The following is an 18543-nucleotide window of genomic DNA, read 5'->3' as shown; positions in this document are numbered from 1 at the left end:
TGCTTCATGACTTTTCGAAAAAGAAAAAAGTTTTATTTATAAAGTACAATTTAAAACTTTTCTTTCATGGCAATCTCTCGAAAAATAAAGTGAATAGACTCGTGCATTCTTCGTAATTTCCATGCCAAATTACAGTGTTATTCCCCATGCCAATCTTCTGTCAATCAATTAGGTTCCCCTGATTTATTTACAAATTTCATTTTGTTGATTCCACGAGTTGGAAATACATGAAAACTTTTCATTTGTTCTGACCCATAAAACGATTTAGAGCACAAAAAAACCTGAACAGCAGACCTTACTCTTTCGCATATTCCCCATGCTTTAAACGACTTCAACACAACGTATCCTACTAGACTAGTTCCTGAACGTCCCAACAGATGGCATATTGGTTAATCTTAATCGCGAATAGTAGCTGTACTGCTGTCGTTAAAGCCTAGCGGATCATTTGAGCACTGAAGTCCCAACATCTACTACAAGGTCATAACCCCCCCCCCCACCCTCCCTACTAGCTGGTGCTACTTCTTACGTTTGTGAAACATTGTTGGATTAGCTTATCGGGTTATTCATTTTGTATTTATTACATCTGTGTAAATTGTAAATCAAAATTTTATACTATTAATGTTAGTTTCACCTTAATTATGTTCTTGCTTGTGTAATCTTGTAATCCGAAAAATCTGGATCCATTCGGATCCGGATCCAAAAGTTACGGATCCGGGTCTGAAGTTTCGGATCTGGATCTGGATCCGAAAGTTCCAGATCTCGATCCAGATTAGAGGGTTCCGGATCTCAATCCCATTATAATATTACCACACCTTAAAAAGTATTATGATCTTCGATTACAAAGAAATTTTTCATTAGCCCTACAAGAATTTTTTTCAAGTGTTGTTCCTAAAATACTTTGCTATGCATCGGCTAACACACTCGTGCACAAATGTCAGAGGTGATTTTGTAAATGCCATTGAAACAAATATGTATTCATTCGAATGTATTGGAAATGAAAACACACATAAATGTGAGACATTCCATTCCAGGATGAAACCTTTAACACATATAACAAGATAGAAATGTTATACAAAAATTATACAATTGTTCTACAGTTACAGTTTTACAAATTAAAATAAAACATTATAATATATGCAGTGTTATATAATTACAAAGTGTAAGACTAACAAGGGAGGTTATCTAAGTGTCCCCCTCCGATTTCCATGAAACTTGGCAGTATGGTGGGGCCCAAAGGAAGAATTCAGTGTTTTTTTGTTTCAGCTAAAACACTGTTTCAGGGGGCAAAACTCCCTCAAATGTCAAGATGAGGACAAATTGAAGTGAGGAACTGACCCCTGTGTCCCTCCAATTTCCATGAAACTAGGCAGGTGTATAGTGGGGCCCAATGGAAGAAATACGTTTTCAGATCCGGATCCCGATCCAGAATTTTCGGATCCGGATCCGTTTTGCTATCCCACATGCACTTCTTTGGAAAGTAATGTGCTTATAACATATTGTTACCTGCTGACCCTGACACCACGTAAATATGGCATAGGACCTCTCTATACACCTGTCAAATTTCATGGGAATCGGAGGGGGACACAGGGGTCAGATGATCCCCCCGTCAATTTGTCCTCATCTTGACATTTGAGGCGGGTTTTGCTCCCTAAAACAGTTTTTTAACCGAAAAAAAAACAAAAAAAAAACACGTATTTCTTCTTTTGGGCTCCTCTATACACCTGCCAGGTTTCATGAAAACCGGAGGGGGACACAGGGGTCAGATCCTTACTTCAATTTGTCCTCATCTTGACATTTGAGGGGATTTTGCCCCCTAAAACAGCTTTTAGCTGAAACAAAAAAACACATAATTCTTCCTTTGGGCCCCTCTATACACCTGCCACGTTCCATGGAAATCGGAGGGGAACACAGGGGTCAGATCCCCACTTCAATTTGTGCTCATCTTGACATTTGAGAGGAGGTTGCCCCCTAGAACAGATTTTTAGCCGAAACAAAAAAAAAACACGTATTTCTTCATTGGGGCCCGTTTATACACACACCTGCCAAGTTTCATGGAAATCTGAGGGGGACACAGGGGTCAGATCCCCACTTCAATTTGTCCTCATCTTGACATTTGAGGGGGTTTTGCCCCCTAAAACCGTGTTTTAGCTGAAACAAAAAAACACGGAATTCTTCCTTTGGGCCAAGTTTCATGGAAATCTGAGGGGGACACTTAGATAACCTCCTTTGTTAGTCTTACACTTTGTAATTATATAACACTGCATATACGAGGGTCACTATTTATATTTTGAGCCTAACAGTGAAAAAACAGGAATTTGGCATTGAAAACTGCTTTATGGTTTTTCGAAGTATTCTCCTTTATGGTCAATACACTTTTGCATTCGTTCGAACCATTAGTCAAAGCAGTTTTTCCAATCTTCTTGAGACACCTTCATAATATGGTTTTTGAACGCATCAACGGCGTCTTCCGCCGACGAAAATCGTTGTCCACGCAATTTATTCTTGACATTCTGGAACAAGAAGAAGTCATTGGGTGCCAAATCAGTACTGTACGGCGGATGACCCATCAATTCGATTTTTTGACTGTTCATAAAATCTGTTGTTAGACGAGATGTGTGACAGCTGGCATTGTCTTGATGAAGAATGATCCGACGGCGTTTGTTTGTTTTCCGTATTTGAGCGAAGACCTCTGGCAAACAAATTGTTGTGTACCATTCAGAGTTGACCATTCTACGTTCCTCTAAAGGCACAGTTGCCACATGACCAGTTTCCCCGAAAAAACAGGTGACCTTTTGTTTCGATGTGCTTCGAGCGCGAACAACTTTTGTTGGATTGGGTTCATCTTGAAACACCCATACAGTCGACTGCTGTTTACGTTCCGGCTCATATGCATATATCCATGATTCGTCACCTGTTACAATCTTTTGAAGCACCACGATTGTATTTATTGAGCATTTGTTTGCACCAATTGACGCGAGCGTCTTTTTAAGTTTTTGTCAAACTGTGTGTAATCCAACGAGAACGTACCTTTCCCACAGCTAAATGATCATGTAATATTTTATATATGCTGGTGGAACTAATGCGTATGGTTGCCTCAATCTCACAGTATGTCACATGACGATCTTGCAGTATTAGGTTTTGCACAGCATCAATGTTTTCTTGAACAACAACTGATTTTGGACAACCTTCGCGAATGTCGTCGGTGAGCGGATGGCGGCCACTATTAAATTCGTTATACCAGCGTTTCACAGTGGCAAAGGATGGGGCTTCATCGCCAAATGTGGAAGTAAGTTGATCGCTGCACTCTTGTCTTGATAATCCACGTCGAAAATCGTAAAAAATCATCGCACGAAAATGTTCGAGTTAATTCCATTTTATTGTTGTCGCGCAATCTCCAAGGCAACATAAAGAACACAAATGAAGCTATTGACAAAACATTTGAAGTACGTTATGGTCAATAATGCCAGACGATTCGTGCAAACGTCAAATCGCACCTAACTTCAATCAGTGTTGCCAAGGCTCAAAATATAAATAGTGACCCTCGTGTTATGTTTTATTTTAGTTTGTAAAACTTTAACTGTAGAACAATTCTTTAATTTTTGTATAACATTTCTATCTTGTTATGTGTGTTAAAGGTTTCATCCTGGAATGGAATGTCTCACATTTATGTGTGTTTTCATTTCCAATACATTCGAAAGAATACATATTCGTTTCAATGGCATTTACAAAATCACCTCTGACATTTGTGCACGAGTGTGTTAGCCGATGCGTAGCAAAGTATTTTAGCAACAACACTTGAAAAAAATTAAATTCTTGTAGGACTAATGAAAAATTTCTTTGTAATCGAAGATCATAATACCTTTTAAGGTGTGGTAATGTTATAATGGGATTGAGATACGAAACTCTGATCCGGATCCAGATCCGAAACTTTCGGACCTGGTCTGGATCCGGAACTCTCTGATCCGGTTCCAGTTCCGGAACTCTTGGATCCAGATCCGTAACTTTCAGACCCAGATCCAGATTGTAACTTTTGGATCCAAATGGATCTGGATTTTTCGGATCCGGATCTGTTTGGCCATCCCTAGTATAGAGGGGCCCAAAGGAAGAAATACGTGTTTTTTGTTTCAGCTAAAAAGCTGTTTTAGGGGGCAAAACCTGCATCAAATGTCAAGATGAGGACAAATTGACGTGGGGATCATCTGACCCCTGTGTCCCCCTCCGATTCCCATGAAATTTGACAGGTGTATAGAGAGGCCCTATGCTCCCTGTTTCTTCCTATGCCATATTTACGTGGTTTCGGGGTCAGATCCCTACTTCAATTTCTCCTCATCTTGATATTTGAGGGGGGCCTCTATACCACTGCCAAGTTTTATGCAAATAGGAGGGGGAGACTTAGACCTCCCTTGGTAGTGTATTAATTAATTACAAATCGCGCACGCGTGCACACACACTATATATATATATATATGTGTGTGTATGTATATTATATATATATATGTATATTAGCAGGTAACCATATGTTATAAGCACATTCTTACTTTCCAAAGAAGCACATGTGGGATGGCAAAACGGATCCGAATCCAGATCTGAAAATTCTGGATCTGGATCCGAAAGTACTGGATCTGAAAATTCCGGACCCGAAAAATTTTAGGATCCAGATCCGGCTATCCCTACAATATACAACACAGTAATGGGGTGGTATGCACATGCTGTCTTCCGAATGAATGAACAATTATTTTCTGCATCGAACTTAGTCCACTGTAGACCAGAAGGTTTATCCTTGTACATCTCCAACCAATAAATGATCCATCATATTCATGCTGTTGCACAAGTGCTTCTGGAAGGCCAAGCATATATTATCAATGAGCTATTCAAGATGGCAAATCTTGTTTCACATGCAATCTGCGATACCAGCTTCCTCTTAGTGGGTGGAAGCAATGACACGATGGCTGTCAGGTCTTCCAAGAGAAGATCGAGTGGCTGCAGAGATTCCAGGATGAACCTTTGGATGATCCCCGATTGATTTGTATAGTTTAATTGAAGGAAAATGTTTTTTTTTCGTAACTGAATATTTCCAGTTTATTTTTTCTGCAATATACGTTCATTCTTGATAGGCTCAACATAGCAAAATGTTATAGAATTTTCCCTGAGTTTGCGTTTTCCACATTTTAAGCTTTTTCAGCTTGATTCCCTGAGAAACATAAAAACCAAGGTTCCACTGTAATTTCTTTCAGTTGCACCCAGATATTTTAATGAGGGATGTCTGCTGCTTGAATGTTTTAAGAAGTGAGAGATTATGAATACGATAATCGAAGGAAATAATTTATTGCCTTCTGTAGGAAAATGAAATCCCATAGGAATTGGGAGTTCTGATCATAACTCCCACCCCTCCCTTCGTGCATCTATGTCTACATAAAAACAATAACAAACGTTTACGTCTGGCTATTTAGAGAACTATCAAATGGGTACAATTATTTGGATTTGCTTCTGCCATTAGAAAGTACACAATGAAACGCAGCATATGTTTAAATGAAACTTAAGAATCCAATTTTTTTTACCACCTTGCTGCATTTATTGACAAGGATAACAGGGTGGCTACTCACTGGGAATTCCTTGAATACCGGGAATTGTGCGTGGTTATTGGCTCCGGGAATTTGCTGGAATTTTTCTCTGTAGATGTGAAGAATTGCAACATTTATTAATCCAAATCCCATTGAATGTATACATATTTATTAATACTCAGAGGCAAGTTTTTTCACAGCATCTGCTTGCATCCTTGAATTTTTGTAAAATTCACCTTGAAAACAACGAATTATACTTGAATTTTATCATGGTCCTAGAGTAACCACCCTGGATAACATAGAATTGAAAAACACATGAGGAAGTAGATAGATGAGTTACATACATTGTAACCTTGACCGTTATCAGATTTTCATTTGTACTTGCTGTTTCTCTGCTGACAGATACATTTGCTTTCAGTGTTCATAAACATTTTTCTCTTCAAAATGGTTATATGCAATATTTTTAATTTCAGTCGGACGCCAGGGAGCAGGCAACCATCTCCAGCGGAAGAGGACATAAACAAGAATGGCACGGTAAAGCCAGAGGATTTGAATTCAAATGCCACACTTGGCCAGCATCCTCTCAATATTGACAGCAGTCATTTCGAGCACGTTATGTTGGATCCAAATATGGCATTCGATTCAAGCAGTTACCCCATGCTTTCCCAGATGGATTCGCCCAATGTGTTGCCAGCAAATTTCGATGTACAGGTGAGTACAAAATATATTTTTTTCTAATTCTTTATCCATTGACGTGTTTTGATTTACTTGGGTTACTGGCCAAAAGTGAGTGGGAGTCTCTACTTCACAGCTTCATATGTACAAAATCTACTTCTTCAAAAGTAAGTACATTTATAGGAAAATGCTTTCGCCATGTTTTTTTATTTTTTTATGTTTAGCTCCCAAGGAAAATTTCGATTTCTGGTGGTTTCAGTTTTGAAGCTGTATGCTTTAAAAGTATCTCATGTGGTCAAGTTATGACAGTGTTCCTCATATATACACAGTGCGGCAATTTGAAATCAATACTATTTTTTTTTCCTCGGTAGGTGGCGCCACTGTGCAAGCGTTCTGTGGTGCGAACAAATGAGGGGTATCTCACGAATAATCGGTGCAGAGATCGTGGATCTTGAGCGACATTGTTGCGCATGGCACTGTTGAGTGTGGGCACATGTTGTGAAAGTACATTGTGATTTCAACGTGGAATAAAAACCAAACATCATGTTTTGTGCACACCTGAGTAAAGACTGCTAAGGAAACATTTCACATGTTGCACCAAGTATATGGGGACAATTGTTTATCCGATAGGCATGTATTCGAATGGCACAGGCATTTCATTGGAGGGTGGAAGTCAATTGAAGACGACAAACATCCAGGTGCAGCAAGGACAGTGAGAACACCGCAATTTGTTGAGAAAGTAAGGACAATCAGTACTGAAGATCGAAATAACACACTCTTACTGCTGGATTTTATCTTGAGATACTGAAACGTTTGTACAAAGAACAACACGTGTGAGGTTCAAGTATTGGGTTGATGGCAGCTGGCGTTTGCTTCATGACAATTCTCAAGTCACAAGGCTCTGATTGTGAAGGACTTTTTGACTCGAAAAGCAATCTATGTGTTGTCACACCTAGCCTATTCACCGAATCTGGCTTTGTGTGGTTATTTTCTATTTCCTAAACTGAGAGCTGCACTGAAATGTTCCTATTTTGATGAATTAAACAGCATTACACAAAACGAATTCCAGTAATCCTTCCATGCACTGGAAGGCAAAGTGCAACAATGTGTGGATGCAGAAGGGTCATACTTCGAATGATCCCAGGTAAGTGAGTTTCTGTGAACACCTGTTTATTTTTTAAAGCAGCAGTCTCGATCTCAAATTGCCGCACTGTGTATATCTGATTTTTTCTTCAAAACTCCTATGGAATGATCTTGAAAGCAGTTGTATTTGGTGTTTGTCTTATTTAACATTACTTTTCTGCCACTTTGGCTAATCTCGACCCACGGCTGGACCACGACTTGAACCTGGAAGTTTCACAAGCTCTGACTCAAATATGCTTTGTCACTAAGCTAGCTGATGTTTGCCAAAAATTAAGATTCACTAATAATTTCCACGTCTGGTACTGCATATTGTAAGCAGTATGAAATTTGGAATTGCAACAAGCCCGCTTTTGAAGCTTTTTGTTGCTCTTCTGTGAGCTGTTGACATGTAATTAATACAAATAGTGTGACAATATTGTGGGAGCATTCTTTGAATATGCTGGGCACGGCAAATCTTAATTAATAAAAAACATTTTCTGTGATATCACTAGTACATATTTTCGGAGTAAATAGGGAATAAAGAAAATATCTGTATGAATCCACATTTTATTGGTTTGTACAAACTTCACTGTTTGTATCTTCTTCTTCCATTAGCATCACAACCCTTTGTGGGTTTTAGCTTTTTCAAACAAATCATTCCAAGGTTTCCTCTTCTTTGCCATTTCTTTCCAATTTCTAACTTTGAGAATCTTTAACATACATCTTCAAACCATCTCATCCTAGGTCTTTCGATTGGTCGTCTCCCCAAAGGTTTCCATTCTAGTATAAAAAGTGGGAATTTCGTTCTATACAGTGTCTGGAAAGGAAGTATTGCGCCAGTGGTTTCTTTACAATCAGCCACCAAGAGTTCCATCTTCTTCAACTTGGTGGTGCTTATTGAATTCGGTTGGATTTCTCTTACTCCCGAGACATGAATTGTTCATTGGGAGGGTACGTGGGACTCTGGTTTATATTATTCTTAATTGTCCACAACATCCTTTATTAATAGTTTTTTTTTATTAAATGCCCTGTGAAACAAATTTGAACATGACTTTGCACAATTGCAGGCACGTACATGTTTTGCCATTCACATTCATCCACTGAGGGCCATAGAGACTTGCTGAAGGTGAAATTTGTGTAATATTTCCTTTTTCATCTGGTTGCACTTTTTAGGGAGGGATAATGTCCAAAAGAGAGCCTTGTCTTCTCCCCTTGCCAAATGAACAGGAATTCTATCTCATAGGTGTTTTTTGACACTAATTTTAAATGTGCACTTTTCAAAACTTCCACTCCACTGCAGTTTATGCACATCTAATTTTCATCTGCACATCTAATTTTCATCCTATATTTTGCCACAAAATTAATCAGAGTAACTTCCAGGAAAGTGTTGATGTGTCTGATACTTTTTTTATGCAGCTTGTTGTTGACATGTGATAAAGTGCGGTAGAGGAATCCACAACATTCTCAACAGTAATTTTGAAATATTGTCAGAATACGTGGCCTGTCTAAAAAGTATGAGACTTTATGCTGATAAAAGAAAGTCACTTTCCTGGTATGATTCTCATCCTAATCCCCTTCAAAGTAGTCCCCTTGCCATTTCACATGCTTAGCCCAATGAGCCTGCCATTGCTGGAAGCACTCTTGGAATGTTCCTTTTGGAATGTGTCTGAAGTCCGCCGTCGCATTGCGTATAATGTCCTCTTGGCTGTCAAAGCTGGAGCCTTTCGGTTAAGATTTTAGCTTCAGGAACAACCAGAAGTTGCATGGAACCATGTCTATCATCATCACTATCTCCAGTTATCACTGTGTTGAGAAACTCTGCATCTCTGTTGACAGTCTCCAGCATGTCTTGTGCGACGTCATGTCGAAGTTTCCGCTGTTCCTGCGAAAGCAGCTTGGGTGCAAATCTTGCTCCTACCTTGTGCATGCCTAAATCCTCCCGTAAAATTGAATGCACGGAATCTTTGCTAATACCAATGTCATCAGCAATTACCCTGACTGTCAAACGACTATCTTCCATTATCAAGGACCTCACTTTCTCTAATGTTTTCTGCATTCCAGCTTGTTGATGGCATTCCAGAATGCTGATCACTCTCTGCCGGTGTGCGGCCATTTTTGAAGCGGTTGTACCTGTCCTTTATTTGGGTAACTCGCATGGCATCATCCATCACCAAATGCCTGTTGAACCTTGCAAATTATTTTCCTTTGCGTATCCCCCAAAGCTTCAGGCAAAACGTGATGCAGTATCTCTGCTCCATGTGTTCAGTCATCCTAGCGAAGAAGGAAATGTTACATTACACAAACACTACCTCACTCGCCAGCTGCCCCTCATCAACTTACGGGCCCAACATGCCCAGCAACATGCATGCACTTGCATGTATGAAGGTTCCCTTCAACTCTTTGCAGAGTGTAGCGAACCTACTATAGATATTTTCCTCAGGAAAAGAAAAGTTGTGATACTTTTTAGACAGGCCACATATTGTATATTTTTTTAATTGACAAAATCTATACTGCATGCAGTAGTGTTCAATACTTGGTAAATTCACAAGTTTTGGGTTTTTACAGTTATTTAACCTCTACAAAAACCACCAGATATTTAGTGCAGCACCTTTAAATAAACACCTAAAACAAAATTGGTGTCTACATGGACAAGACAGGCACCATCTTTACATGCCAGATGTCCATGTACGTGTAACATCCAGTGCTCGTCTTTGACAAGTAGCACTGCTGACTTTTGATGCGGACACTTTCACTTTGTTGTGTGGCTACCCCATAACAAGGAACCTTGCTTGACATGTAGCATGCTGCAAACAAGGTTGTTCAGCAGATCTTGGTGTAGTAAGTCCCATTCCTTTACCAAGGCTGGTTAGTTTCTGGGCACACTTTGGAAGTGGCTTGCATCTCAAAAACATCCCATGCTTCATGTGTTAGAAATGGGGTGGTTAAACAATGTGCTGGATCCCTTTACATGGCCAGATAGTCCTCCAGTGTTCAAGTCTTGATGTTGACACTTAGGTGCCATTTGGCTCCTAAAGCAAAAATTATACCTCGGTGAAAGAAAAAATACCTGCGTCTAAAACGCAGGCATTATTTTTCATTTCGTGATGCCTAATACAGGCCTGGTCAACCCGCTATAATTGTGGAATAGTGTTCTCGTGTTCATGTGTGGAATGCAGAAGTTCTGGAGTGTTACAAGAAGGTAGAAAGGGAGCAAGGTAGGAGACTTGGTCTATCACGTCCAGGTGGAAAGCTTGCACTGGACTGGTGTGCTTGTTAGCATGGCCTAACAGTTAGTGCATTTTGAGACTAAGTTTACAAAAAATTACCAATTATTTTGTTGTTGCAATAATTTGCTACTTATAAAAATAAATTGAACATGAGTGGGAACTTGCCTTAAATATTACCTATTTTTAATATTATGTATTTGAGCAATTTTAGTTATTTCACTATACTGTGCTACATGTGTATTTACATATTTCAAAAGTTCAACTTCATGCTAGGCAACAAATTTGTCCAATGGGAAATTAGTGAATAGCTGTCCAATGCAGTTGCTGTCTGCTGGGCACAAGTTGTGCAAGACACAATATTTCAGTCTCATTTTGCAACTTGCAACTTTGAAGAGCACACACTTGAAAAAGGCTCTGGCTCCAATGAGAATACACGTGCGTGAGGCTTTGCGGTATAAAGGTTAAGACACAGCAGTGGTTCACAGTCAATGATATATGCCATAATGGTCTCTGCAAGCATAAGGACCACATTCTTGCAGGTGCCTATACATACATGGTATTCAGGAAATGACAGTCCTTGTCACTAAATACAAGGTCCCCGATTTGCTTAGTCTCCAATGCTGTTTAAGACCGTACACCAGTTCACCCCTGTTGTTGCATGTAGGCATCTACTGTACATCATCCATGAGGGTATGCTGAACCACAAAAAACATGTGTGGAATGCAAGTGTTCCTTCACTGTAACACACAAAATTATTTGTTGTGAACAGCAAGCATGCGAGACTATACCATGGGAGTCCAATATGAACACTAGTTATCTGACTGCCTTAGTGCTGGCACTTGTTCTTTGAACATGTATATTGTTTTGGAAATGGTTGTAAACAATTGCCTGACAGGTTCCAAACCCACGAATTTCTTCTAAGCACCAGTGTACTTCATTGCAGCAACAGTGAAATAATATTGATGTCCACTTGTACTCCTGGCACAGTGACACCACAAGTAAGACAACACACGTGCTGTAATTCACACTTACGTCACAGACTTGCAGTGCTCTGCAAACATTATTAAACTTCTTAATTAAGCAGTCTCTACATGTTTGAGCCATCTGCAACAATAACAGATTTCTTCTCTCTACAATTACTTCTCTTGCAACAGTTTTTTCCTACTTCATGGCAAGTTTGAAAAAGTGCACACTTGAAAAGTTTATTTTGGAGAGCCTGACTTCACCATTTATTGTCTCCTTATCTGCTTGGTTTTACACACAAGAATTCCATCTTGATAAGATACAATGAGAAGAAAAGGGGTATTTTATTCAAGAAACCCCCTTTCCCCACTGCTCTCCAAATTAAACCAAATTGAATAAGAAAACATCTAAAATGTATTACTGTTGTGTACAACGTTACTAATTAAAGTGTAAAATTATCCCACTACTTATAAAAAATAGTTGAAAGGTCTTATGCAATAGCAAAAAAAGTACTATTCCCAAATGTTCTAAGTAGACTGCTGGTCTAGCAGCAGACTCTGTAATCTAGTTGCTTGCATTTACATACCACAAATACCACTATGAGAACATAGTACCTTTCTTTTTTAATTTTTTGAAAAATTCCTTAAGAACATTACTATTTCCCCAAAATGTAGTTTTTAAAACATTTGTCTGCCCTGTTTGGCTTCTGTGTAGTGCACAGCAGGGGAAAAAAACCCTGCAAAAATAGGCCATGCATATCTATACACTGTACCTACAAAGTTTACGTACCATACTGCTAGCCTACTTTTGGTTTATTCTCCAGGCCACAGGAAATAGGAATTTTTATGTAAATTGAAACTTCCCTTTCTGTGTGTGTGTGTGTGTGTGTGTGTGTGTGTTAAGGAGATACAAGAATTTTCTTCTTTAGGGAAGAAAAGACTAAACCATTTAGATTTTTCATTGAAAATTCCCAATGTTACGCTGGATCCCGTAGAATATCAGTTGTAGGCATATCCATGTTACTCTTCTGACAATATGAAAGAATTTATTATAAAATTTGCTACTTGAATAATCCAAAAGTTGAGTGATTTCAGTATTCGTGTGCGTGTGTGCGCGCGCGTGTTCACACGTGTGTACGCATGCATACATATTGTGGTAAATTGAGAATTGTTAAAATCCGTAGTAAGGACATCCAGGTTCTTCTGAAAGGTTCACTTAACTACTTTTTATAGATGCAAAATAATATACAGTTATTTTAAGTGTTAACTTTTTATTATTTTATTTCCTTGCAGTGTTTTCATCCTGGTTTCCCAGAACTTTCAAGCCAAGATAACCATGCACAAAATGCACAACTTTAGAATGTAGGGTGACTAGTCATGTTAAATTATGTGGTATGTGTGTGTGTGTGTGGTTATATTGGCTTGAGAAAGTTCTGGAAAACCAGGGCAAAACATTCCACGAAATTGAAATAAAATCCACTTAAAATAACTGCATATTATTTTGCATTTATAGTAAGGACATTGTAAGTCATGCTCTTTCCAAGCTCAGGCCATCAGAAGTTGAAGTTTCTGCAAATGGGATAGGGGTACTTATCAGTAATGGCATCTAAATACATGGCTACAAAAATAGGTGCCTGGGCAGAATTGTGCTGTTGCCACATATGGGAAAGCAAAGTGAGAGTGGGAAAAACGTTTCTGGTTACCATTCACTGTGTAGCAACAGCAACGGGGCTGCATTGCCTAGTTTGAGTGTCAGACCGGCCTCTCGCCAGTGCATACAGTTGTCATCCCTGATGATACTGATACTTTCAAATATGTACCAGATAATTTGATTTTGTATTACCTGCCCGTCTCTAGTCCAGATGTAAGATAGGTGTTCATGCCATTTCGTAATCATCCATTCTTCCATTCTGGTCATCCTTCACTATGCTTACTCGTAGTAAATGTTAGATCACATTCAACTCTATGAGATTATTATTTTATCTCCACATGCCATTTTGTCCCACATAAAAGCATGTCACAGTTCATCAGTCACATCTAGGGTGATATGGTGACATTGTGTGGGATTAACCTTTACAGTCTCGATCGGTCATGCGCTGACCGATGGCATTTTTGGCCACAGTCCCGGTCAGTCATACCTTGACCGATGGAACAGAACAAACAACCTTTCTTCGTCACCTTATAACCCTGTTCATTTTGTCATTTTTTCTTCGGGTGGCAAAAGGCATTAGGAACAAAATAAATATTGAATTATAATCTAGACATTTGGTTGCAAATAAGACATAGAATTTGTTCCTGTCCCATGTCTGAACAGGGAGGGGCAAAATTTTGTCCTTTTCTTTCTTTACATTTTCAAGCTACGAATAATAACAAATACATACAGACAGCAACACTTCGTCTTTTCTGTGTCAAAGTACATTTTATTCTTAGTAAAATGTTTCTTGTTTCACTAAATTATCTGCCATAGAATGGAAGCTATAACGATTTTTGCTAAACCTTACAAAACTCCTTTAAATGGCCTGGGGCAAAGGTAGAAACTGCACAACTGCCACGGGTTAAAGGCACAAAGACAGTATCTCACAAATCACTACAGGAAGGGCAGGAAATTAATATCTCATTGCAACCTGTGCAAAGTTTCCCATGTGGTTGCAAGTTTACATTGAACATCATACAGTCCAGCCAGGTTAGACAAAACTATCTGGAGAGGTCTATTCCAAACGCGAGAGGGGAAGCAGGTAGAAGCACCAGCCAAACTATGCTGTGATATTTTGTTTATATATATTTGCTTGCTTTTTTTTCTCATTCTGAACCCTTCCATAATTTGAAACATATCTCCACTTAACTTCATTCATGTTTCCACAGCAAACAATTTTGACGGAACCCTTACCTTCCCAAAATGTCATTGCTGCCACAGACCTCCAGGTACCAGACTGGAAATGTAAGCCTTTTTATATGGGTCAAGTTTAAGCCAAAAATTTCTTAGCGATGTGGATACTATCATGGCGGCGAGCATACCTTCATATTTCTACTTGTAACAACTATTTTGAACATTGTGAGTCATTGCACCACACAAGATTGTAATTTTTAAGTTTACTAAGAAGTATATAACTCTACATATTACACTCCACAAGTGAGTACAAGTATTCACAAAAATGGAAACTTAACAAGCTCTAATGTGCATCTCTGCCATATTTCTAGCCCCAGGACACTGCACGGCTTCAAACAAAAGCTCACAGTTTTCAGTCTGTAATTAGAGGTATGTGACTTCTGCCGTCACCCCTATTTTGACACTGAACAAGTCCAGTTCGCTCATGCACACTTCTGTCCATGGTTTCGGGTAATGCAGCCAGACTGTATTTGCTGCTACTGTCTAGTACATACGGACAAACCATGGAAACCTGTAGCTGCTTTTTCCAATGTAAGAATCACCACTGGCTGTTTTCTGGGGATTTGTTTGCCTCCTTGTATAATGTATTGTAGCAATTTACCAGTGCATTCAGAACAGGGTTAATGATTCTGTCACTGTCTACTTTGAGTGTATGTAGCAAAGTTTTGTAGACAAAAAAATGATAATTTTTAAAAATGGTCTCATTACTGTGTGAAATGTAACATTCTATTAATTGATTTGGCCTCTGTTATTTCTTGACCTAACATACATATGGGGGACAAAATAATATGAACACCTGTGAAAAAGTATGCCACATTTCACACCGGCAGTACAGCAGCACCACCTGGCACTGAAGTGTGCCACCTAGTGGCCATGAAGGGGAGCACGGTATCAGCTGTTATGACAGCGTACACAACACAAGGTAAGATGACATCTTCAAAGCACAACAGTGGATGAAAGACAAGGCTTGCTGCTCGGGATACAAGGGTGTTCAAGCACATAGTGGCCCGAAAGCACAAGCAATCGTTATCCGAGATAACATCTGAAATGAACAGGCATCTCCAAGACACCATTTTAACCAAAACTGTCAAAAGGGAACTCCTTGCTGCAAACATTCATGGCAGAGTGGTAATTCTTAAGCCATTGGTGACATCACGTAATGCTGTCAAGGGACACCAATGGTGCAGAGCTCACAGAAGTTGTGCCCCACAGCAGTGACAACAAGTCATCTGGTGTGATGAATCAACATTCACGTTATTTCAGACCACTGGGCACGTTTATGTGTGGAAAACGCCCCGAGATGCGTTTCATCCTGACTGCCTCTTGCGAACTGTGAAATATGGAGGTGGGTCCATTATGGTATTGGGTGCGATATCTTGGCACCGTGTGTGAACACTTGTTTTCCTGCATGGGAAGATCAACATCAATCACTATCAGAGCATTTTGTGGGATCATCTTCATCCTTTTGTCCAGACTTTATTTGCCTGGGGAGTGGCTGCTTTTTCAAGACTACAACACTCCTATTCACCCTGCTGGGTCTGTCCGAACATGGTTCAAAGAACATGATGATGAAGTGGGACATCTTGAATGGCCCCCCACAGTCTCCTGACTTGAACAAGAACATTTGTGGGGGGATATTTGGAGTCCAAACTGCATGCTCGAAGTCCGCCTCCAGCCACACTTTTAGAATTGGAGACTGCTCGGGAAGAAGAATGGCTCCATATTCCCTTAAACATTGTTCATGATCCCACGTCGCATACAAAGTGTACTTCAGTCACAGGGTGGTCCAACGCATATTAATGAAGATTTTCTCTTAATTTCACAGGTGTTCATATTATTTAGTCCCCCATCTGTACATACAGCATTGCCAGCTAAGGGTCCCGGGTTAGAATCCTGGTCAGGCTTGGTTGTTTGTGAATGTCCATTCATCAATTTCATCATTTCATCACTCATCCCCATCTTTGCAAATTAGCCAAGAGGCACAAAACGCGAAGTAAAATAAACTAAATCAAATCTAATCAAATCAAGCATTGCCAGCTATACACTTCCCACGTCAACATAGTGACGTGCTGCAGTGAGAGGTTTTCGCTGAAGCCCCCAATAGTTCGCATGAACCATGCTAGATATTGTATGAAATTCTGAGCTTTTCCCTCGCCTTGACACCATGAGCGGGGTAATGCTCAACCAGCCAAATGAGCATTAAATACTTGAAGCTGGGTAGTGTGACATATATCCGTCCATTATTTGTCTGTGGTAGTGGACCTTCAAATATGAATTGTGAAGTGAAAGATGCAGTAAAGTTGAAATGTACATGAAGCTAGTGATCATTTCCATGTTAAAGTTCAATTTATTCTATCTTACCAATATACAGTGATATATAGAGCCTGGATTTTAGTCAAAATGCCTATTCGTTTCAGACGCTGGTAGACAAAAATTGAACACAAAAGTACACCGATCCGAAGGTTCTTAACATTCTGAACAATACTTTGTTGCCTTTTTTTTTTTTTTTTTTTTTTTGCCTATTTCACCTTACGCTCCCTTTTTCAAACATTTTTGCCTCTTTTGTCATTCCAACAAGGCATTATGTTGCCTTTTTTGCCTATTTCACCTTACACTGCCTTTTTCAACCAATTTTGCCTCTCTTGTCATTCCGACAAGGTATTTTTTAAAATTATATTTCTCTTCTATTTGATTTCGTTTTTTAATAACCGTTGTTATTCAAATTATTATTTGTAAATACATTTGTAAAGATTTAAGAGGAATGTAAGTCCTTCTCTTCAATTTTTAATGCCTCTTCTTCAATTTTCACTGCCTCTTTCTGAAACTGGACTGCCTTTTTTTCAATTTTTCGTTGCCTTTTTGCATGTCATTTTTAATACTTTCAAGTGCCTGAACATCCGGGCTCTAGTGATATATATATATATATATATATATATATATATATATATATATATATATATATATATATATAAAAGTAGGCTGAAACTACCTTGGCAGATATACATATATGTTTCTATGATTATTGCCACATTAAAATAGTGTTGTATTGCATGTTATTACTCTTACCTCATTATTGCACAGAATTAGATTTATCTTTCTGTAGTGAACAATCATGCGGAAGTATTTGTTGCACTGTGGTACAATATTTTGAACTGCTTTGACAGGTCTGTCAGTGTATTCAGGGGTTCCATTTTGCATTTCGGTCTGTAAATGTTGTTGAATACTCATATGTATATTATATTTTGGTATTATATAGTAATGTATGGACTCATTAATTAGAAATGAATTGCATGGAGTAGTTTTCTTCCATGTGTGGGTTTTAGTTTGGTATTGCTTATTAGACTGTATTAATGGGACAATCATGCAGAAGGTGCGATAACACCTGATAATCATTTTACTATGAGTGTGGTATGTTCAAGCATGCTTGGGGGACTTGAACGGAATTACGAGCGAGCGAAAGTGGTCCCATTCTGGACTCTTAACCCATTAGTGCATAAAGTTTACTAATAATGTTTTTGTATTTTTTTTCATAATTTTGGTACTCATGGGGTGCAAATATGAAACAAATACCATCATTTCATTTTTATTGGTAACAATGGAACTACGGGGTGTGCAATATATTGCACGCTATGCATAGTTAACATGTGTATTGTTTATTCACATCACAATTAAGAACTTGGTTTCAACTCAGAACATTTTTTCACTGAAACCTATGACTACTTAATACTACAAATTGTTACAAGCTTTAACCATTTGCACACTTTAACATTTTTTTAATAATAACAATAATTTTAATCACATATTATAACTGGTTATTAGTTTTCACGTGGTATTGTAGGAAACACTCAGCATGGAGTCCCACGTTACATTTGTTACATACGTATTTATCTCTCCCTGAACACTTTTCATTTGCAAATCTCCTGACTTTAGGTATTTTCACTGGCCAGTGATTCATCATGTCATACCGCTCATCGACTAATGGAGTTGCTGCTTGCTTTCCCTGGTGTGTAGCTGTCCCAAACATTTTTAACAAAGCAAGAGCTATGTATCTTCGAAAAGAGAGAAGGGATTCTGTACTGTTTCTTGAATTCACCTTTTTAGCCAAAATC

The 18543-nt window shown here is 38.8% G+C and overlaps 1 protein-coding gene across 9 annotated transcripts in view; it reads left to right on the top strand.

Moving 5' to 3' along the window:
• Positions 1-18543, top strand: part of pum (pumilio) — a 254522-nt gene that overhangs the window by 118097 nt on the left and 117882 nt on the right. For all 9 annotated transcript variants that reach the window (XM_083129691.1, XM_083129696.1, XM_083129695.1 and 6 more), the window contains one exon: positions 6035-6272. In XM_083129691.1, coding sequence (XP_082985817.1) covers positions 6035-6272 — 238 coding nt within the window. The remainder of the gene's footprint in view (positions 1-6034; positions 6273-18543) is intronic.

This window comes from Lepisma saccharinum, chromosome 10 (assembly GCF_977018435.1).
Source record: "Lepisma saccharinum chromosome 10, izLepSacc3.1, whole genome shotgun sequence".
Lineage (NCBI taxonomy): Eukaryota > Metazoa > Arthropoda > Insecta > Zygentoma > Lepismatidae > Lepisma > Lepisma saccharinum.
The sequence above is the reverse complement of the archived record's forward strand: the minus strand, read 5'-3'. Positions and strand labels throughout refer to the sequence as shown.